The 24,083-nt window shown below is 34.3% G+C and overlaps 1 protein-coding gene across 3 annotated transcripts in view; it reads right to left on the bottom strand.

Moving 5' to 3' along the window:
- The window catches only part of LOC150096246 (afadin-like), a 512,466-nt gene that overhangs the window by 88,338 nt on the left and 400,045 nt on the right, over positions 1-24,083 (bottom strand). For 2 of the 3 annotated variants that reach the window (XM_090409377.1, XM_090409378.1), the window contains exons 24-26: positions 21,753-22,031; positions 3,737-4,486; positions 1,199-1,322 (exon numbers count right to left, since the gene is read on the bottom strand). In XM_090409377.1, coding sequence (XP_090265503.1) covers positions 1,199-1,322; positions 3,737-4,486; positions 21,753-22,031 — 1,153 coding nt within the window. The remainder of the gene's footprint in view (positions 1-1,198; positions 1,323-3,736; positions 4,487-21,752; positions 22,032-24,083) is intronic. The other variant, XM_090409379.1, reaches the window with a different exon arrangement.

Here is a 24,083-nt window from a genome sequence, read left to right as displayed (position 1 = left end):
CCGTAAATACGGAATATGGAGTCTCTTAATTATCAAAAGATTGCAACCCCTTTCAAAAACCCAGGAAGCTATAAAATTCATTGTTCATGCAGTTTTCTATAATATAGGTCAGACTAGAAGAAATTTCAAGTTAAAAAAGGCAATGACATAGCCCATAAAAGGAAAGGAAAATGTGCTACAATCACAATACAAAATACAAAAGCAGAAGACATCATTGCCAAAACCATGTGAGATACACCAAGAAAAATTTTCAGTGTCCCAATTCCAATAAAGTATGCTTATGTGGTTCCCTCAACTGGAACCAGGGACTGATCCTGAATTAAGTTTGGAAGTGTCGCCTGGTTGGTCGAGTGGTTAGCATGTCTGCTCTCCAGCCAAGAAGCCATGGGTTCGAATCCAGGCATGAATGTTTGTGATTGTCTTACAAACTTTGTATGGAAAGGGAATCTGCGACCCTACCACTTATTCTAGCAGAAGACATCATTGCCAAAATCATGTGAGGTACAGCAGTGAATATACAGCATCTAAGAATGGCAAATGTGAATTTTTTTTTTTTTTTTGAGTGTCGCCATTACACAACTTCAGTTTTTCCAATAGGCATCAAAAAATCATTGTGATTTTTTGTGAAGCCCGGTGAGTTTCAAGATGAACTGTAAAAGGGTATTGGTTTCTAATAGGCACCAAAAATCATTAGAACAAGAGCCACTGCTAACCAACACCCTTTTACAGTCCATCTTGAAACTCAAACCAACTTCACTGCATTCTCTTTCATTCCATCTACTTCTGTTCTTTGGAACAGTCTCTCCCACTCTGCCTTCCCTATAGAATACAACCTTCGGCTGTTCAAAAAAAATGTGAATAGAAACAGATTCCTCCTTACTTCTTTTTCTCTTGCTCACAGTTGGCACTAATGTGCTTATAGGTCTTGTGGACTTTTGTGTGTGGATCAGATAAAAAAAAAAAAAAAAAAATGCGTTATTTACACTTGTTTTTCATATTTTTACTGTAAAGATGCAAAAAGTCATTGTTTTATAATTTATAAAAAGTGAGATTAGACATTAATATTACACTGGTTATTAATCAGACCTACTAGTTTTATAAACAATTTTTAAGTGATGAGCAAATTAAAACACTTCATTTTATTAATTATAGATGAATAAAATCCAAAAGTAAGAACAATTAAGTCATAACTGCCTACCTTTTCTTTTTCTTCTCTTTCCCATGGAGATGGACTAGTAAGACTAGATGTTTCTTTTTTATCTTGAATCTGAGAAGGTCCCTGACTACCTGGCAAATCAAATGTTACTCTAGGACCTTGACTGCTGCATGTAAAAGATGAGATTAAAATATGGATTCAGTATTCAAAGTTTTTAATACCATTAAAAACAGCAGGTAATTCATATTTGAGTTTTGAAAATGTATATTATTTTAATATCTATTTCATAAATAAAATGGAACAATGGTTTCTATGAAAATGATTTTAAGGAGGTAAAAAAATACTAGGATAAAATATAGGTATAAAATTTCATTCAAGTTCATTAAATTGGTTTTCAAACGATAGTAATGTTTAAAATATCTCTACTATAATTAGATCTAGAAGATGCTAGCAGTCTACTGGTAGAGAGTGGGATAAGAGGGAACCCTGAAGAATATTCCATAATAGGAGAGGCAATTATTTCATTGTAGGAATTTTGAAGGGTTACTCAAAAGAGGACATGAATGAACATACTTATTAACAGTGAGATAAAAACTAAATTAAGTCAGATACATGGTTTTGCCTTGTCCATGACTCCCAAATCCTCACTTTATATTTTTTAAACAAAAGAGACCTACATGAAATAGCACTATCAAATGAAAATTCTCCTCTAGCCATTTCCTTCCCCCAACATAAGGACTTGTATTCAAAAATAATGAAACCATCAGTTACAACAAACCACGTAGTAGGATATCATTTCATGTGTAAAGTGATCTTCCACAGCCTTTCCTACTTGATATGAGACTGATTTCAGTTGAAAATACAATATTTTCTGCATCTGAGATGGAATTATTCAAACCCAGGTTTTTTTTTTTTTAACCAAAGAATACACATTACAATCCTTATGACTATGATGCAGAGACACTCAACTAACATAATGATAAACTTCTTGAATGATATGTTTTAAGTGGAGTAATAAATACTAACACAATTTTCAAATATTTAAGCAGTGCACTTCAAATATAGGAAATTGAAACCATATGTTGCAATATATATGCGATGCCATTTTATTTCTTAATTATATGCATTTTTCAGATTATACATTATCTTTGCACCTATTTCTATTATAATAATTCTCTCAAGGAAAAATGTTTTTTTGCATTTTTATGTATATATGTATATCAATGGACTTGCAAAATCTTGTATAAAAGAAAAATTCAAAATCTCTATATAAATGAAATACCAAGAACAAAATCAACAAAATTTCTGAATGTTTAAACAGAACAATATGGACAAATTAAAAATAGAATAAGTCCATTTTAACAGTTATGCATCTGAAACGACTGAGCTCAAAAAGTTAAACACTACTATAAAAGTGAAATTTGAGAAAATATCAAATGAAGAAATATGAAAAAGCATAACTTACAATTAGTAAATGAATGGATAGCAACCAGGGGAAAAGAATGGGAAAAGCATGTCAATCTTTTCCCTTATATAAAAAAAAAAAAATAAATAAATAATAATCAAATAAATAAAACTTATATTTTTGTTTTAATCCATTTGCTTGTTCACTAAAGTCAAACAGAAGTTTGTTTGTCCAGGAAACATACTGCTTGGAAAGAAGTCAATGGATATCCTCATGGGCAAGATGCATGTGCCATGTTTGTAGCCGGTATAAATGGGAGAAATATGATGCTCCTAAGTCTGGCAAATTGAGTCATGCCAGGTCAAAGTCAATAATCAATGGTACCATCTTGAAATGGAAGTGGAGGGAATCAACTGCAAGTGCTATGTGCTGCGGATGCCCTACCACACTCATCAAACATGACTGTAGGGTGTTACGAAGGACAGTATGCAAAAATGCTATTTATCAGCTGACAAGTTGAATGCAGAGTTCTGGGCATCGACTGGAACATTTATGGATTACCAAAAATCCACAAATCTAATATCCCCTATGCTCTATAGTTGATAACATAGATAGTCCCACTTATAAATTTGCCCAACAGTTAGTGCAGTCTCTTGGACAAGGAGTAAAACCTTGTAATCAGTAAAAATGTTAAAATTTTAAATTGAAATTCATATAAGTAACACTTTTCAATGTGAGTAACACCCTTCTTATAAGCATGTTAAGCTCAATTACTTGTGATGGCTAAGTATCTTGGTTTCAATTAATCTACATGTCACGATAGGATGGCTAATCTATCTACATAGTTGGTGATGTCCTTTAAATCATGCACTCTTTCTTGCAAGCAAGAAAAAAATCTAAGTTTCTGAGAGAAAAACCCTGCCACCACCCCTGTATGAAACCAGCTAATTCACCTTTCAGTTGAAGAGTTCTTATCAAAATTCTTTATGCCCAAACTGGATTTAAATCCAGGTTTTCCCATCTGGGTATTGTTGGTATCAACTGAGCTAAAAAGAATTTTTCATAAATCCCTCTAGTAAGTAATCTCATAAAAACACTAATTTCTATATCACTAATTACAAAGCTTTCTTAAATGATGAAAACAAATATTTCAATAAAAATGAAAAGAAAATTACCTTTGTGATTGTTTTCCATATGGTGTAGGATGTCTTGATTCACCTAGAGGTTGTTTTCCAGGAGGTGGATTAGATTCTACAGCTCTTGGTGGATAACCTGTGGGACCATACCTATAACTTACAGCAGGTGGAGGAGGCTGCCTAGGTTGCTGCTGTTGTTGTAACAGTGGATGAGTACTAGATGGTGGAGGAGGTGGTGGGGGTGGTGATTCTCTGTAACCAGGTGGCGGTCCATCTGGCATACTATCATAGCAAGGTTCATAAGCTGCTGTGCGGGGATGCCTGTCAGGGCCCGAATGTTGTTGCTGAGATCGTGGCTTTGGTGCAGTAAGAGGAGGTGGAGGAGGTGCAACTGATGGATGAGCGATATGTTGAGGTACAGGAGGAGCATACTGATTTGCTGGAGAATAATTAGGAGGTGGTTGTCTGATAATACCTTGTTGAGGGGGTCGCCCAGAAATCCACTGTGGTGCAACTCTGCCATGTTGTTGTAACTGTTGTTGTTGCATATATTCACGTTCTTCACGCCTACGAACTTCTTCCCTCATTTCTTCCATTTTTGCTTCTTGACGAAGGAGGTCTCGCTGCCGAAGATCAATTTGTTGTTGTTGTTGCTGTTGTTGCTCAGACTGGTTTGAAACTGGCTGATTTGATGTATATCCTCGACTGTACTGATCATTATACAAATTTTCCAAATGAGATCTGGCATCTCCATCAACAAACCGTTGTTCAAGCGGGACACGAAAGTCTCTGAAGTAGAACATTATACTTATGTTACAGTATGTTGTTTTTGTTTGTGTGTACAACAGTATTCATATAAGTGTATTAACTATTCTGCAATAGCAAGATGATAATCTCTTAATAAGAAATGATCTAGTAATTTTTTAAATGAAAATACTTATTGTGACTATTTAAAAAAAAACTGGAAATAGAAATATTACATGGCATCGTGATTTTTTTTTTTTTTTAATGGAAATTTCTCCTACTGGAAGTTGAAAAAATTAGCATAATGGTAGCGGTGGGAAAAGGTAATCTTGGATAAGCTGAGAAACCTGCTATGAAATCTAAATATGATTTCTGCATGAAACTTTAAGCTTCAAATAAACAAGGTAGGCAGTACCACATCAGAGGTTTGGCCACTACCCTGCTTATTTGAAGCATACTTATCAAGAAATTATATCCTTGTTTTCATCCATACCATAAAGTCAACAAGAGCTTTTGCTAAAATAACAATTCTCACAGAAAAATGATTTTTTAGAACTCATGAAATTACATTCTAATCATCCTATTTCTTTGTGTTAAGGTTACATATTATTGACTTTTAAAGACAAATTATTTCACCTTCACAGGAATTTTCTCTCTTTGATAAACAACCAAATCATTACAGTGAGAAACATTGAAAACATCAACTGCATCCTCAATGGAGAACCTATAGAACAATTAAAACATTTCAGCTATTTAGGCACAATTTTTAGTGAAGATGGCAAATTAAATTTGGAAATAGAAGCAGAATTAGCAAAGCTGATATAGCAGAAAGTCAACTGAATAAATTTATATGGAATAAAAGAGATTAGTCAATTAATCACCAATTTTAACTTATGGATCTGAGAGCTGGGTAGAAATAAAACTCTTGATCAAATACTGGAGACCACAGACATGAGAGTCCTGAGAAAGATTAGGAGATGGAACAGATGGCATCAATGGCAGTATCATATTAAAAACAAGGATATTAGGAAGGAACTTGACATTTTTAGCAGAGCTAATCTCACGTGGTATGGCCACTTAAACAGAATGGGAGAGGAAAGAGTTAATAATGATTTCACGTAGTACTATCATGAGATCCTGTACGTTCCCTGAGGGTATATGTCAGAAATATGATTATGATGATGATATGTATAATACTTATTTTGAATGTTTGTTGTTATTAACGGCTATGTAACGAGAAGCATTTAGTCACATGCTCGATCCCCATGTGCTACATTGAAACAACGTGATTTACATGATTTGAAAGAACTTTGGAACCCAACTTTTCACATGTAATATCTTGTTATTTCGAATAAGATTCTGTTAGTAATATCAACTTGCAAAATCAATAGCTATACTTTTATTTGTTTATATGTGAATGGTAACTAACCAGTAAAATCACTGGTGTGAGTACATGTGTGACTAGCATAATTATTCATGTATTGAAAACAAAACTGGCAAGACTGTAAGAAACAGAAATAAACTCCCCTGCCCTTCTCTGGAAACATTGCATTAGTGCATGGTCAAAAGAAAATGTAATGAATAACGAAGCTTGTCATTTCATTTACTAATATTACTATGGAGAGAGATATTTATATAGGTTAGTTAGTCTTGGTGCAGATTTTTATTATTTATTTTTGAACTATTTGGAACCACATCATTAACTTGACCAGCAACAGAATTTGTCAGAAGTATTTGGTACAATTAATAAATTATGTACAATCAGTCCTTGACATATGACATATGCAATTTATGACCACTTGTTGCTGCCAGAGACTGCTGATATGCTTCTGTACAGGCAAACTTAATGTATTATCACCTCAACTCTTATTCCGATAACATGGAAATGAGCGTGCACACACACACACAAACATCTAAATCCATTTCAAGTATAGTGACACCGTTTAATACCAAAAACTGAATCTAGAGATCTGTTGTAAGCATATGTACAACAGACGTATTTTACCTCATTTTGTCATTCAAATGGTTGAAAGGAAATGACTCGCATTACAACAAAGATACTAAATATCAAATTTCATTCAATTCTATCAAGAAAGGTTCATAATTCTTTTGCCAATAAAACCAATTTAGCTATTGGGAAAGAATACATATCGTGATTTCAAATCATTTGGCCAAAAGAAATGAAATTATAGCAAAAATCTTCAGGATGAATCAAAGACCAGTTCATAAATGAAAATTACTGTGCTACAGCATATATATGCATATGACCAATACAAAGACTAAACAGGCTTACTTATATACAAAATAATTTGAAATTATTCAGAGTTGAATTTGATTTTTAATATTTCTGTCATTTCATGGTGTAGAAGGAGCTGTTTATAATATGAAAATCATATTATGAAAACTATAATATGATGTTTATGGTCTGGTGTGTGACCACTGCTCAGCTTACTGGAGGCCTGAAGTGGCTTGAAAAAGCTCCATGTTTAGTCTCAAGCGCAAGGTTTCTGGACAAAAAACTCTATACACAGCATGAATGTACTATAGGTTTACAAAACCTTTCATGGGTGGACCACGTTAAAAAAAAAAAAAGTCTCACAAAGTTATGGTTCCAAAGATTCATAAACTAACTTGTTTTTAGCTTATATACAGTAATCCCTCGATTAGTGCGTCATTTTTTTTCTTTTTTGATACCCAAATTTGATTAGTGCGCCTATATACATCTTAAAAATAAATGTTACAGATTTAAAAAATTTTTTCTATCTGTACATTTTTATGGCTAATATTTTTAAAAATAACTCACCAGAATGAAATAATTTAGTTACCGATTTAAAACATTTTACAAAGTTATTTTTAATGGCATAGCACACTACTTCCATGTACACTATGTTCCGAATTTTTACCGCCAAAATTTATGTCATCTGCTATAGTATGCCCACAAACTCGAGACCCTTCGACACTTCTGCGCATGTCACAAAAAGGAGAATCCATTCCGATAATAGGGTAATCAATCCGTCTACTGGGATGAGTTGTTTATTATTACACGTAGGAAAATTAACTTCTCTTTTATGATCATTGTAGTTTTTAAAGTGGTAACTATTTTGCTTGTATAACATTTGGGAAATTTTATCTGTAAAGCATGTTATTTTGTGTTGGCGACCAATTCATACGTCATTCATTTCTTTTCCCCCTTCAACGATAACTTCCAAGAGTTAATTAAATTTCATTCTGAAGAATTGAGTGATTCTGACATGCTAAATTTAGATGCACAGCGGGAAGATCCCGAAGAATATGAAGAAAATTTAACCATTGATAGTCAGCCAAAAGAGATTTCACAGGAACAATTTCAAAATTATTTTTCGTACAATTGAAGTTTTTAATCAGCAATATTTAGAGGCTGAGCCTGATGAAGAGAGAAGCAGTAAAATTTGCAGAGGAGTAGAAGAGGCAATAGGGCCATATCGTCAGTGGTATGAAAAAAAGAAACAAAATGCCTGCCAAACCACGTTAGCTCAATTCTTTGTTAAGAAGTAGAATAATAAAATTTATATTCTGAATATGTTTTATTGTCTTTCAGCTTCATGGTTTTCCTTTAATTAGGCCCTGAGACATACCTTAATTCTTTTATAAAAAAATTAAGGTTCAAAAAAGAAATCTGAGGAACGAATTATACTTTTTCCCATAAGTTATTATATTCGATTAATGCATTTTCAATTAATGAGCCTGTTTTAAAGAACACATTAGGTGCAATAACTGAGGGATTGCTGTACTACAAAATGTATAATTGCATAAAATGTATAATTTTACCTAACTCTGCCAAAAAGGTGATCCAATTACAACTTGAAATGACTTCATAAATTTGAAAAGAGATCCTAAATATCACATTTCATTATATTTCATTCAGCCAGAGCAATTATTAATATCAGTTCAAATTGTTTTGTCAAATAAAAATGATCAGATGAAACACAAATTTAACTGCATGGGCATATTCTTATATATCTCCCACATAGCAAATTTTATTAAACGTTAAGTCAGAGCACAGCTACTGCAATATATTTAATTCAGATAGCTTGAGAGATCTTTATAATGATTCTAAAATATGGAATTTTAATAAAATCTATCTATCCAGTATGGAAGGATAAACAAAGTAAATCCAACAGGTGTTTATACATCTTGCAAACTCATACCATGCAAGGAGTTAGGAGAAACCATTTTGCAAACTTGTGCATCCATTTCACAGACAGTTTCACTGATAAACATTACATGATTATTTACAGATTACACATTTGGCATCCAATTCCTAATGGAAATTTCAACTAGCCACAACAACAACAACTAATGCTTATCTCAACTATCTGAATAACCCATTATACAATTCTTTCCTTAAAAGTGTATGGCAATGTCTGATCTACAATTTCCCTCATTTGTCTTTGGCTAAAAATGTTTCTACTAATTTTTTGAATTCTAAGCATCACTTCAAACTGACTTTTATTACTGAAATTTAATTTTCTCAGTCATGCTATCCCAAAAGTGAGGTCATCTTTCCTTATAACTTTAAAAGTCCATCATCACAGAGCTTTCCTTTCCCAATTCTACAGATGAAATGATTTTTCTGAAAATGATTTAATTCAAATGTAGACTTACTCAACATAATACCATATAATCTTCACTGTGTTCCTAATCACTTGATCTACTCTTTATCAGCAGTCCTTCCAGGTATTAGTTACCCACAACAAACTACAATTTTTGACATAAAACACCCCTTTCTTATAGCAACATTGTGGTGTCATTTGACACTTATAATGTCAAAAGAGATTATGTCTAGCGTGTCCATCCCAATACTAAACAAACAAGGACAAGCCAGAAATTTGAGACTCAGGCAACAACAATGTATTCTTATTGGCTTAAATTATAGAATAGAGTTTAGTTAGCTATATTCCGTAGAAACACAAACATACCTTGTGATATGTTGCTTGACTAAACAACGTCTATGCCATTTTTGCAGATTCGTTGGTTGATTTATTGGAGCAAGGACAACAAAGATCATACTGTGTCATTTCCAAAGGTTACAGCAGTACGAAAGGTAATAAAATACTAAATAGCTAAAGTAGTAAATATGTTATGTACAAAAAAATAAATAAATAAATAAAAAATTGAGCAATGTCATCTACAAATAAATAGCATTTATGATCAAACGTGTCTGTATAATTGTAAAATAATTAAAAACTTCATGAAATTTGTCTGACTCTGACAAGATCTGCCTGCATGTATATAGATGGCTCAGCAAGATTAATAAAAACTGCATTCTTCTATTGAGTGAAGTGCTGGCTTTCCACCAGAATATGATGTATGGTGTGAGTTATACCATGTGTGCAAAGGTAGGTCCCATCAGTACTCAATAGATAAGAATGTGTAAGATGACTGTGACCTATGCACAGCCTAGAAAGAACAACTTTCTCTTGACTAGGAATAGACTAGACTGCCAATGCTTTATTTCTGGCTTTATTTCATGCAATTAATTTGCTACAGTTTCCTTTGGATGACTGTCATTTATTAATTAATTATACTCTTAATATAAAACCAGTATAAGGAAATGACAAAACTTTGTGGAGAAGGTATGAACCAAACTAATAGCTGCATCAGCAATTATTTTCCTCCTATATTTAGCACAACCTAAGATCAAAATAAAGGATCCACATAGGATACAGTAATTGTAGAACATTATAAAGCACTGAAAGTGGATTGCACACAGGAAAGGAAGACTGTAAAGAAGTCAGCATGTATAAATTATACATATTTTGTAGTAGTTTTCTTGTACATGTAGAAGCACAAGCATCATGGCAAACAGCACGGAAATGAGGCAGAATCTGACTGGAAACAGTACAGGATATTACAATAGTACTACATGAAAAAAAAGTCAAATCATTACTAACTTCGATAATTTTCTACCAAATTAAGCTCTTATTGGTCAATACTCCAATATCATCAGATCTTATATTTCTGTCTTCTAAGGCACATGTTACTGTATCAATCTGCCTAAATCTTGGTTTTGTTCCTGCTATTCTAACAAAAAAAAATCCTTGTTTTGCTAACTTTTACCTCTCTCATTCTGTTAAGTGACCATACTACCTTAGACTGGCTCTGTAACACATTCCTGAATACTAACAACATCAAGTTCATTCTAATATTTTTTTGCTCTTTATTTCTTCTTTTTAGCAAAATAGAATATCTTGTTGGAGAATATTTAAACAATTTATAAATTTTTCTTATACTAGATATTGAGATGGAAACATCATCCCATAAATCATATTCCGCATTCAGGATATTCAGAATCTAATTTGTTGTTTTCTTCATCACTGTATTCAGATGCAAAATCATCTTCATTGTGATGTTGCTTTCACTACCAACTTTTGATTTTTTAACATTGAACACTTACTGCAAACAAGATGGTTGTAACCTAACTGTTGAAAGGCCAATGATAATTATATCGATTTGCTGCAAGTAAAAGAAAGAATGAATATGAATAACTCTTCTGAATGCAGATGGTGAGGGTGACAGATGCAGAAGAGGTTGTTCAACTAATGAGTGTCCATTTTGCTAAAAGTTGTCAACCTGGTGTATGCAACATTAAGTTCACTGCTACCTCTTCTGAAGAAATTCAGGTGTATAAAGAGGCGATATTAGAGCTGTTGCACAAATTGAATAATAATCCCATCAGTTCTGTTGCTGAATTATTATTCAACTTCAGCACGAGTGCTAAAAGAGTGTTCAGCTGGACTGGCTATTCTTTTGACCAGCTATATAATTTGAGTCTCTCAGAAAAGGGAAGATTCTGAAGAAATGGGAAGAATGTATGGTAATCCCATTGCGCAAAGACCAATGTATCCAAATATCAACCAATCAGTATCTCAGGAGTGGTGGTGAAGATTTTGGAAAAATTGGTTAGGAGTCACATTCTGAAATAGGTTGACAGTGAATCTCTACTTTGCAATGAAGAGCATGGGTTTACGAGAGTGGTCTGAAAAGTTCTCGGCCTCGACCATAGATGGCGACACTATCAGCAAAATTTTTTTTTTCTAAGTTGGTACATTGGTCATAAGCATCCATGTGAAATTGCAAGTCATTCTATCAAGTAGTTTGTTTTATACAGCTGTCTGAAGTAAAAGTGTTGTCTATATCCCCTGAAATGGATAAAATTGAATATCGTGCGGTTATAAAATTCTTTGTAAAAGGAGGTTTAATGCCAAAAGAAATTCATTCGAAGTTGGAAGTTGATAAAAGTTTATGGACACTCTTTTTCTTCATTTTCGACAATTAAGAAATGTGCTGCCGAGTTTAAACACAGCCATACCAGTCTTGAAGATGATCTACATGAAGGACAACAACACTACGAGATTATGTTGAAAAAGTCTAACAACACCAGAAATCATTGATCAAGTGCATGATATAGTATTGGATGACCAACGAGTCAAAGTGCGTGAAATTGATGAGACTATAGGCATTTCAAAAGAACGTGTAGGATATATTTTGCACGAAGAATTGCAAATGAAAAAGCTTTGCGCAAGATGGGTGCTGCACTTGCTCGCAGCAGATCAAAAATGCACTCGCACGAAAATCTCTGAACAGTGCTTGGAGCGTTTTAACAAGAATAAAACTGATTTTGTGCATCGATTTATTACTATGGACGAGATTTGGATTCACCATTACACACAAGAATCCAAACAGCAGTCAAAACAGTGGACAGAAGCCGGTTGTTCAGCGCCAAAGTCGGTTCCATCAGAAGGAAAGGTCATGGCATCAGTGTTTTGGGATGCTAAAGGCATTTCGTTTATTAATTATCTTGAAAAGGGTAAAACAATAACCGGGGAATATTATTCCGATCTTTAACCAAACTAGACAAAAAAATTCACCAGAAGAGACCCAGTTTGCAGAAGGAAAAAAACCACCTTTCATCAGGACAATGCACCTGCCCACAAAGGTGTTTTAGCAATGAGAAAATGAAGGGATCTGCATTATGTATTGTTTAAACATCCATTCTATTCCCCAGATTTGGCTCCCTCTGACTAAAAACTAAAACTCTTCCTTGCTGGTCAGTGTTTTTCTTTGAATCAAGATTTGATTCAAAGTTTTTTTTGATTGCAGCTGTAGAGAGGTATTTTGCAGATCTTACTGAGAACCACTACAGGGATGGGATAATGGCGCTGGAGCATAGTTGGGATAAATGCATTAGTCTTAAGGGAGATTATGTTGAAAAATAAAAATAATTTTGAAATTATAAATATGTTTTTTCATTGTTAGGCCGAGAACTTTTCAGGCCACCCTCGTACTAAGGGAAGGTCATGTTTTAGCAACTTGCTCACATTCTATAATAATGTTACCATTGAACTAAACAAGGAGAATGGATATACCATGATACTTTTGGATTTTGCTAATGCTTTTGACAGAATACAGCATGATTATTAAAAAACACGCAAGTCCACAGTAATAACTTTTAATTAATAAATAAGGTACAGATATTTCATACTAAAACTAATAGTATATCTTCAGTGTTACAAACAGATAGGAATGGAATACAAGTAACGAACATTCGGTGGATCACCTATTAAAATACATTGTTGTTGTGAGCTAGGAAATGAAAGAAATTAATAAATAATTAATATTTGAGATAATTGGTTTTTTAATGATTACATAAAATAAAAATTTATTAATTAAGTTATTACTGTGGACTCACGTGTTCTTTAATAATTATACTATGCCACAGGTACCTCTAAAAATAAGAATCATCATCCTTCACGGGGAAGACTTTACTAAGCAAACAGGAACACTAGGAAAACTATCAATTTTACAAGGTAAACTTTGAGCCCGGATTGCCTTCCTCAAAAAATGTTGTGATACGAAAGTTATTTCTACATTTGCTAGGTTTAAAGAAACAATATGGTCTCCTGGAGCCCACTCTATTTACATTCGTGCAAGTTTCTCCTTAATTCATAACTGACTTCGTACTGCCAAAAAAAGAATTAGCTTCTAATATTAAGTTTATTTCGGATCTCAAAGAAGAAATTTCAACTGTTCTTAATGATGAATTACTAGATATTGTTCTTCGTTTATCAAAACAATCTTTAACCCGTTCTTACGAAAGAAATTTTCACAGACTTATGCAAAAATATAATTCTTTATATCACAAGCAAAAGAAAAACTTAACCTCTGACATCACTTCTACTAATAAATGGATTATTAACATTTCTGATCGCCCTTTGTCCGACGCCAAAACCAGTGCTTTAGCAAAAGGCCTTGATTTTGCAGTTATTCCTACACGTATTCCGTATCTTGATTTTTTACATAATATAGAACGCAATCTATCTGGACTTTCTAGCAATGATGCTAATAAACTTTGTTTTGAAGTTGCAACTTCATTACTTAAAAGTAAATTATCTCCACACAATTTATCAAATGCTGAAATCAAAGGGCAAACTTCTTTAAAAATAGATAATAACATATCTATTTCTAAGGCAATAAAGGAAAGGCTATTGTAATCATGAATAAGACTGACTATGAGACAAAAGTATCCAGTCTTTTAGAAGACAGCTCTGCCTACAAAAAGATCATGCATAATCCTACAAATTCTCAAATTAAACAATTAAATAAATTACTTGATGAGGTCATCAGTTGGGACCAAAATTTTGTGGATAAATTAACGAACCCACTTTGGAAGAACTCCCCATCTATATGGCCTCCCGAAAATCCATAAAGAAGGCTATCCAGTACGACCAATCGTGAATTGCATTGATTCTCCTACTTATCGAATTGCAAAAGTCTTGTCTCGTTCTTTAAGTGCTCTCACTGGACATTCCAGATCCTACATAAAAAATCAAGGATCTAAAAATCAAAGAGTCTGAGTTGCTAGTCAGTTTCGACATTGTATCTCTGTTTACCAATATTCCATTAGCCAACACAGTCAAATTATTATATGAAGATTACCCTCCAGATATCGCAAAGATTTTCGAATTTGTTATCTATTCAGGTTATTTTAGTTGGAAAAACAAGTTGAGGGTGCTGCCATGGGTAGCCTTTTGTCTCCACCTTTGGCTAACTATTTTTTGAAACAATTCGAAGAGACTATGTTTTCATCCATTCACCCTCAGCCATCTCTTTGGTATTGTTATGTCGATGATGTTTTTGTCATTTGGTCACATAACTGAAGATGAGCTTTCCACCTTTCTACAACAGATAAATAGCCTTCACCCTCGTATCCAATTCACCATGGAAAAGAAAAATTCTGGTACTTTACCATTTTTGGACATCCTGCTTACTCGAACTTCTTCTGGTACCTTATCTACAAGCTTCTTTCAAAAACCCACATTTACTGACAGATATATCATAAAAAAGTCTGCTCACCACACATCTCAAAAATGTGGCATTCTTAAATCTCTAATTAATAGAGCACATAAAGTTTGCTCTTCTCCAGAAATCTTACAACGAGAACTTTCCATCATTAAAAAGTTAATGGAATCTAATAATTACCACCCTAATGTTCCAATACCTAAGGTTTCCTCAACAGTCCGCAGAGTTCCAATCCCCTACATTCCAGGAATCTCAGAACCTATAGGTAGAATTTTTAAAAAGTACCAATTGATTCCCACATATATTCCTATCAACAAAATTTCTTCCTTATTGCCTTCTACAAAAGATAAACTGTCATCTCTATCTTTGGCTGGCGTTTACCAAATACCATGTGAACGTGATGTTTCTTATTTTGGACAAACTGGCCATTCTGTGGAAAAAAGAATTAAAGAACATCAATATTATATTGATTACAACAAACCTCAGAAGTCTGGTCTAGCACAACACAGTATTACCACTACCCATAATATCCAGTGGGATAAAGCTATTCTCCTTCATAGATGCGGGTTCAAATATGAATGCCTCTTTAAACAAAGTTGTGAAGCTATTTTACACCGACCGAATTTAAATCGAAATTATTGTCTGTCTCTCTCTCTCTCGAAGATTTGGGAGACTTTTATTTTATGTAATCATTAAAAAAACCAATTATCTTAAATATTAATTATTTATTAATTTCTTTCATTTCCTAGCTCACGACAACAATGTATTTTAATAGGTGATCCACCGAATGTTCGTTACTCGTATTCCATTCATATCTGTACCTTATTTATTAATTAAAAGTTATTACTGTGGACTTACGTGTTCTTTAATAATTATACTATGCCACAGTTACCTCTAAAAATAAGAATACAGCATGGAAGACTGTTCCATAAATTGGAGAATATGGGTTTTAATTATAAACTATTGGCATGGATAAGAGGATAACTAACTGACAGATATCATAAAGTGGTATATGGGGGGGATGTGAGTGCAAGATTTAAGGTAACTAGTGGTGTACCGCGAGTATCAGTCATTGGTCCGTTGTTATTCAATCTGTACATTAATGACATTGGGAATCAGGAATTAGAAGCATTCCTGATTACCCTATCTGCCTATCTTTGCATCAACAGCAAATAGCTGTATGTCGCTTGTCAAATCAGGAATGCTGTTGATATGCAGCACATGCAGAATGATTTCAATAGGCTGGAATTGTGGGCATGGAAAAATGGATGCCTCTTCAATGTCAGTAAATATAAAGTCATTCACTCTGGCATAATTAGATATCCGATGTATTATGCTAGAAAAAACTGATGAGGCTAAGGATGTTGGAGTGTTAGTAGATAGGAAGTTGAAGTTCAGGAGCCATGTAGCAAAGATTGCAAATACAACTCAAAAGATAACTGCAATGCTGAAACGAACGTTCACATGTAAAGATAAGGATGTCAATTTTGCCTCTTTATAAGGACTTGATAAGACTTCACTTGGACTACTGTGCACAGGTCTGGTTTCCGTTGTGATTCTGATCTATTGGTGAGAGTGCAAAGGAGTGTAAAAATGACATCAGGATTGTAGAATACCGATTATGAAGAGAGAGAGATTGAGAATTTGTAGACTGCAGACACTAGCAAACAGGAGAAAGAGGGGTGATATGATTGAGACACAAACTTCTGAAAGGGTCATACAGGATTTCAATTGATGAAATTTATGGATGCATGGAGAAAGGACGAGAATGAATGCCGCTAAAAAGGGGGTGAGGGTTAGATTTTTCTCTCATAGGGTGGTGCATGATTGGAATGGATTGCCACTGGATGTGGTATGTGCAAGCAGTGTGAATGAATTTGAGAATAAGGGTGATAGCTAGTGCTTGCAGTACGTGGCCTCCTTCAATGATCCTCTCACTCCCTGGAGGGCCCTCTTATTAATAATAATAATTTTCCAAATTTTTCCATAACTGCAGTGTTATTATTATTAGTAGAAGAAACAATTATATTTGTTTCAAAACAAATCTTGAAGAACTCTAATCTTTCTTTAACCTAAAGAATAGCCTTTTTTCTGCAGAACAAGTACCATGAATTATTATTGCACTTAACGTAATCAACCTTCTTTGTAATATAAGTAAATGTTTTGGTTTCTATAACTGGTACATTCATCTATGGAAATGCTCATTTTGTCATTTTTACATTTTAAGCTAGAATTTTTTTCAATGTATACAGGTAGTCCTCGACTTACGACAATTCGCACTTACGACGGCCAAAAATTCTCTAATTTAACTTTGCCGCCAGCATATACATATATGGATATGCTGACATAATATCCATATATGGATATATCACATTACTTTTGTATACGCATTGCAACATCGCTATTAGTTGACAAGCAAAGTCTATCACAAATACGCAATAGCTGATGCTATGATTCACCCACTTCTAACTTATCACAGCCTTTAACAGGTTAGATGCTAATCAGCAGTCAAAGTGTTCGTTTCTCTCGTTGCAATTTTTGTATCTCGTCGTAACCCTATAATACCCAGTAAGAGAAGTAATACTACCGATGAAAATTGCAACATAAAAAAGGAGAGGAAAGCTTTAAGTTTAGATGTTAAAATGAAGATGATTAAAGCATATGACAAAGGGAAAAACGTCGGTGAAATAGCACGAGAAGAAAAACTATCACATTCATCTGTTTCAACAATTATAAAAGATAAATCAAAAATAATGAAGACAGCTAAAGGGGCAGTTAATATAAAATGGAGAAGCTTTTAATGATATGGATAGATGATCAAATCAACAAGAATATTCCTCTCAGTTTGTTTACGATTCAAACAAAAGCATGCAGCCTATTTGAGAATTTAAGGAAACAACAAGAAGATAAATACAGCGAGCACACATTTAACGCTAGTAAAGGTTGGTTTTATCGATTCAAAATCCGATTTAACTTACATAACATACGAATAACAGGAGAAGCTGCTAGTTCTGATTTTGAAACTGCCAAAATTTTCAAGAAAAATCTGAAATAAACACATATCAAAAATGATGATTTTTGATATGTGTTTATGTATTTTTTTCTTAAATTTTTCTTTCTTAATTTTGTATTTATATGTATATGTGCTAATAAATGTTAAGTTTATACATTTTTAACTGTTTTAAGTTAAACAGAAACCTAATTTATGAAAATATTATAACAGAAATCAAACAATCAAGAAGTAACAAAAATCCTCGACTTATGACGGAGACGTTCGAACGTAGCCAGTGGTGAGCTATAAGGCGCTCGCACGAGCCCCTTGTTAAATTTTTCTCAAATTTGTGAGCCCCCTTGTTCTTCTTGTTTAATAATCTTGTTAGAACTAGAAAATACCACCATGGAATGTATATATGCTACTATAATTGCTACTTTAAATTCATATGGATTTTCTGATAAGTATATAAAAAATCATTTCATTGCATTTTGTTCTGATGGAGCTAGTGTAATATTAGAAAACAAATCAGGTGTTGCAATCAAACTTCTACAAAAATTTTCTGTGCACAGTAATTCAGGTGTGGTTTTATCAAAGCCTTATAAAGAGGCTGCGCTCATCGTTTACATTTAGCATTAGACGATTCGATAAAAAACATGAGAGAAATAAATCATTTTGAAATATTTATGGATAAATTATATGCTTTTTATCATCAATCACCAAAAAATTAACAAGAATTAAATACAATTGCAAATGTTCAGACCACGATGGGCAGTTTGCAGTTTACAAACGGCTCTTGCTTTGTGGAGAAATTACCCAGCTTTATGCAAGCATTTTGCATCGAACGATAAATATAAGGGCTTTTTAAACCGACTTCTTATCAAACAGATATAATAATTCCTGTAGGATATCAATCATTAATGCTAAAAGATCTAGCATTAATGATTGATATCCTACAGGAATTATTATATCTGTCAGAAGCTCTACAAAGTCGCAAAGTTAAGGCTAAGTTAGGCTTTTTTCTTTTTTTTTTTTGCTCGACAATGCGAGCTCTTTGTTAAAATTTCCATGGCCCACCACTGAACGTAACCCCATTGTAAGTTGAGGAATACCTGCATGTTCTGTATTTTTTTCATAATAATTATATACAAACGGCATAACAGATGTATTTTTTGGTAACTGCAGGATACTTTTAGAGAAACTTTCTCAAATAAATCACTCATTACGTAGTATTAATAGAAATTCCATCTATTTCTAGTACATGCTGTTTAACAAAGTGAGATATTGTGCTTTTAAATGGACAGAATTAGCATATAGTCTCCAATGCAATGAATATGTTCAAGATGACAATATGAAATCCACTATTTGAATAGTGGATTTCATAATATATCAACATTTAATATACCAACATTCCACGTATGTTTTACTCATTGTTAAAGGTAACTACAATGAAATAAGCACAATTAGTTTTTATTCAAAATAATCAATAATAATTATTTTATGAACTTCAATTTCACACTGCATATGAATAGACATGCATGAAGAGACTGGATTACAGTGAGCTATAGATTGATTGGACAAAATTATTAAAATTCTATCTCTAATTCTCAGGAAATATAGCCTTGCGGGAACTCTCTTCTTGGCAGTATAATCAGAATAATGTGCTTCACACTTGGATTTGGTTAGAGAGAAATTTTTTAATTAAAAAAAAAAAAGGAAGATATACCCACACCTCCAACAATGTCATAAGCTTTTTTCCATATCAAAGAAACTGAAATCAGATTTTCAAAAGTTTCAAGACTGCATCTCAGATAGAAGTTTCTAAATGGACAAAATGATCCAATGATCATCAGTGTCAATGAAAGAAACACTATGTATTGCTAACAAGATTGCTTTTCAGATGACAGAGACATTTATTATGTTCTTCAAGATCATACAGAGAGAGCTGGTCAGAGCAACAGACCAGTAATAGTTTGAAAGCTCAAGATTTTTTTTTTCCTTTTAGAAGGCAATGATAATTGCCTTGTGCTACAAACCCAGAAACTCGGATAACTGATCTGCTGTTCTTCATGCTGCCAGACATCACAATTCTTTGAAAACAGTACTTCCAATATTCCAACTTGTTAACTCCAAAAGTGCTCGATGATATGCCAAAATAAATATGCCAACATTCTCAGGTGTCAAGACAATAGGGAAGTTCACACCAACACATCTGTGTAAGTGTACACAATAGGTCTGTGTAACTGCAAGTTTAGGCTAACACAAAAAAATCCTTTAAGTAGATAATGATAGGTAAATGATGCTGACACAATCTGCCTCTTTCCAGGGAAAGTGAAGGATTTACCATTTAGAGTTGAGAATGTCCAAAAATTTTTCTTGCCTTCCCTGATGAGATTCTAATCTAGATATTTCTAACCAGAGAGTATGTGTCATTATTCCAACTACACCATGAGAGTTAATAAAACAAAGCATATGCTGCTCCCCACATATTTTAATCACTTAGTTTTTTTCTTGCAGAAAAACATAATAGTAAAAAAAAAACTCTACATGTTTTGGTATTTTTATGTAATAAAACTCATCCAAAAAAAAGTCTTTAGTTTGTAAAACAATCCCTTTTTTTGGTGCAAGACATAAGAAATAAGAGATTAAAATGATCTGTGCCACCCATGTCCCAATTATTTGTAAAATAAATTTGAAACATGATTTGACCTTACACATTATCAGAATTAACAATCTGTAAATATGTACTTCATTTATGCAGTGCATGAAGGGAGATTCTGATTTACCAAAATACAATACTAAAACATAAATTGTTGCTTTAGTATGAATGTCAACTTGACCACGGATGAATAAATGTACAAGGCGTGTTCAAAAAAAGACCGAATTTTTGCTATAAATACTTTATTGCTCATTTTATAACATTTAAGCACTGTCCCCTTCGAAGTAGTCCCCTCTACTGGCGATATACTGTTCCCAATGTTTCTTCCATTGTTGGAATGCTTCCTGGAATGCACTTTCTGTGATGGTGCACAGTTCTCTTATCGCATTTTCCTGAATCTCTTCTATGGTTTGGAAATGACGTCCTTTCAAAGTGGTTTTAAGTTTGGGAAAGAGGAAAAAGTCTGCTTGGGCTAAGCCTAGAGAATAGGATGGATGGAGCACAATGGATGTCTGATGTTTTGCCATATAACTGCAGATGAAGAGCGACATGTAAGCTAATGCATTTTCATGGTGCAACATCCAAGTCTGGTTTTTCCCACAATTCAGGCCTCTTCCTGCACACAGCATCCCTCAAATGCACTAAAAGTGTCTGGTATAACTCTTTGTTTATCATCTGACCACATGGCACAAATTCATAATGGACAGTGACTTTCCAATCAAAAAACACAATCAATATCACCTTCATCTTTGACTGACTCATCAATGCTTTTTTTGGTTGAGGAGACCCTTTCCCCGTATGCTTGGTTAAGCAATTGAAATGTCTCTGTAAATTTTTACCAAGTTTGCAGCAAAATTTCACACACACACACACACACACACACACACACACACACACACACACACACACACACACACACACACATGTGCACGTTGTTCTTCCAAGCTCTTTCACTGTCACTTTGTCACTAATCTGATGAACAGCTTGTGCATGCTCACTTCAGCAGATGCAACTCTAAATACTCATAGCAGAACAGGGCAAATGGCAGTTTGTTGTCAAAACCTGCTGCTAGGTGTGCTCAGTAGCCACAGCGAGCTCTCTGTGCTGGTTGGAGACTATTTAAAAAATTAGGTCTTTTTTTGAACATGCCTCACAAGTGATGCGATTCTTCACAATGCATTGAAATACGGATCTAAAACATGACTCAGTATCAAGCATTTTATGCAGCTGATCTGAAGAAATCCTGAGATAAGCAAGTACAGTTGTGATGACATACATACACACACACACACACAGCAAAATAAACAAAGTAACATTACCTTTGTTCTGGGGCTTTATGGTTATAGGACTGAGGAATATGCCGTAATTCTTGACCATGTCCACGATGTGAAGATGAAGAACCTCCAGAAGAAACAGTGACTGGGTAGCCCAGAGAGTTCACATACTGTTCCTGCTCTCTGGGGGAAACAAGAGTTGATAATGGTCGAGAACGATCTGTAGGTGACTGAATCATTTGTTGGTCAGGTCTATTCAAAGAGGACTGAGATCCATGAAGTGTCCTAGTGGGCAACTGTTGTTGATTATAGCTTTGTAAAGGTCTATAACATCAAATCAAAGAGAAAACTTCATTTTCACAGAATAATGTATGAGAAATAATATTAACATGTTTATCAAGTATACAGCAAAGTTATAAAGACAACAACAACAAAAAAAAGTTGTACAAAGTTAAGGTTCTTGTAATAGGGTATCTACAAAATATACCCCGAGCTGTGTTGTTTTTTACTGGCTGCTTGGCACTCCGGATTCCACCAAGCTTTGAAGAGAGTGGAAATCGGGAAGATGTTTTTGGAATTGCTGCAGTTGCTGTGTGGACAATATGTTATATACTTCACTTCTTTCCTGACAGGTGTTTGGCTGATTGCTTCAGTATTAAATTTTGCAAGATAGGAAAAAGTATTCCAATCAGTATGTCCATTTTCCACATGGGCATCCATGTAGGAGGACATGAGTCCTGTGAAAACAATGCTAATAATGGGAAAAGAATTGCTTTCTGATGTGACAGTGTCTATTCATGTTGTCACTATGTGCTATGTCCATTAAAGTCATCCATTAGGCAGTTGCAATATGGGATTATCAAGTTTCATCTCCATAAGGCATCTGTTCATGGTGGAAAGGACTGCCCAGGATTGTACTGGTCCATTTCATTTTTCCTCTTTTTCTTTGCTTTTCTTTATGTGTTCTTTTTCTTTTCTCCCGAGTCTTTTTTTACTTTTTCTAGACTAACATCACTAGGATCCAATGCCTTGACTCAACAGTTGCCATGCATTGGTGCAAGACTACCAGGATCCTGGTAGTCTTGCACTATTTTGGCATCTGCTTCGACAATATGAGCAGTCCAGGATGACCTGGAGATGATCATTCAGCTAGTCAGCTTCTTTGCAAGGATCAAGTGTGCTGCAACAAGTCTCTTTCTCCATGGTCCAGTCAGAGGACCCAAGGGTTGCTGTAGAGCCATATAACATCCAGGGTAGCCTGGCATTCGACTCCCAAGTGCAGTCATTGCGTACAGTCATTGGCGTTCACGTGTGGCTCTGTGATGGGCAGGGGAGCTCTTGCACTGAACAAAAAACTATTGGAGCACAAATTCTTCATCCTCAATTGTTTCAGGGACCAATGATATACCTTTAGATAAGAGAAGTAAGAAACAAAAGACGTGTAATACCAGTATAAATGTACCAGTTTTTCTAATCATTCATGCAACAAGTGAAACCCAACAGGGAAAATGTCATCCTTTGTTATACAAAAGGGTTTAGAAGGACTGGTAGGTTCACCAAGAACATTTAAGAAACTATGTTCTGATGATATCCTTGTAGAAACAGCATGTCAACAACATTCCATAAAAAAACACTCAGCACAAAATTAATAGCTGGAGTACCAATACCAGTTACACCAATAACTCAGACCAGGATCATCTTGATGCTCCTGATGAGGAGATAGTTCAGAGCTGAAAGATCAGGGGATGATCAACCAGTTCCAAACAGAAACATTATCCTTGCTTTTGATACTCCTAAGCCTCCAATATATGTAAAAGCAGGCTTTCTCAGTTGTCCTGTTAGATTGTAAATCCCTTAAGATGCTTCAAATGCCAGAAACATGGACATGGATAAACTGCCTATCATGGCTCTGCCACCTGTGCTTGATGTGGTGGTAAAGAGCATGAAACAAATCTTGTTCTGCAAAGAAAGCTAAATGTGTATATTGTCAGGGAGATCATCAATTGTACTTCCATGAAAATCAGAAGTGGAAGGATGAAAAAGAAATACAAAATATAACAGGATCCAAAGAGGAAGTCAGCCACTATACTTGTTCTGAGATTCTCATGCTGAGAAGGTAGCAGTTAAGAAAATGTCAACAGCAACTCAAACTTGTATGTCTATTCCACCATACCCGAACCATACAATCATGACTACTTCTCTTCTGAGTGTGTCAATTATGCAATGTACGGTTTCGCTCCAGAAACAACTCCAAAATTGGTTCAATTCAATGAGAACACACTTGTGAAAAAAAAAAGGTTATCACTAAAAGACAAACTACCAGACCCTCCCACAGAAAAAATGGATACTTCAGTATCCATTCAATAAGTAACTTGA

Source organism: Typopeltis vanoorti, chromosome 19, assembly GCF_054136105.1.
Source record: "Typopeltis vanoorti isolate ZY-2024b chromosome 19, IOZ_Tvanoo_1.0, whole genome shotgun sequence".
Lineage (NCBI taxonomy): Eukaryota > Metazoa > Arthropoda > Arachnida > Uropygi > Thelyphonidae > Typopeltis > Typopeltis vanoorti.
The sequence above is the reverse complement of the archived record's forward strand: the minus strand, read 5'-3'. Positions and strand labels throughout refer to the sequence as shown.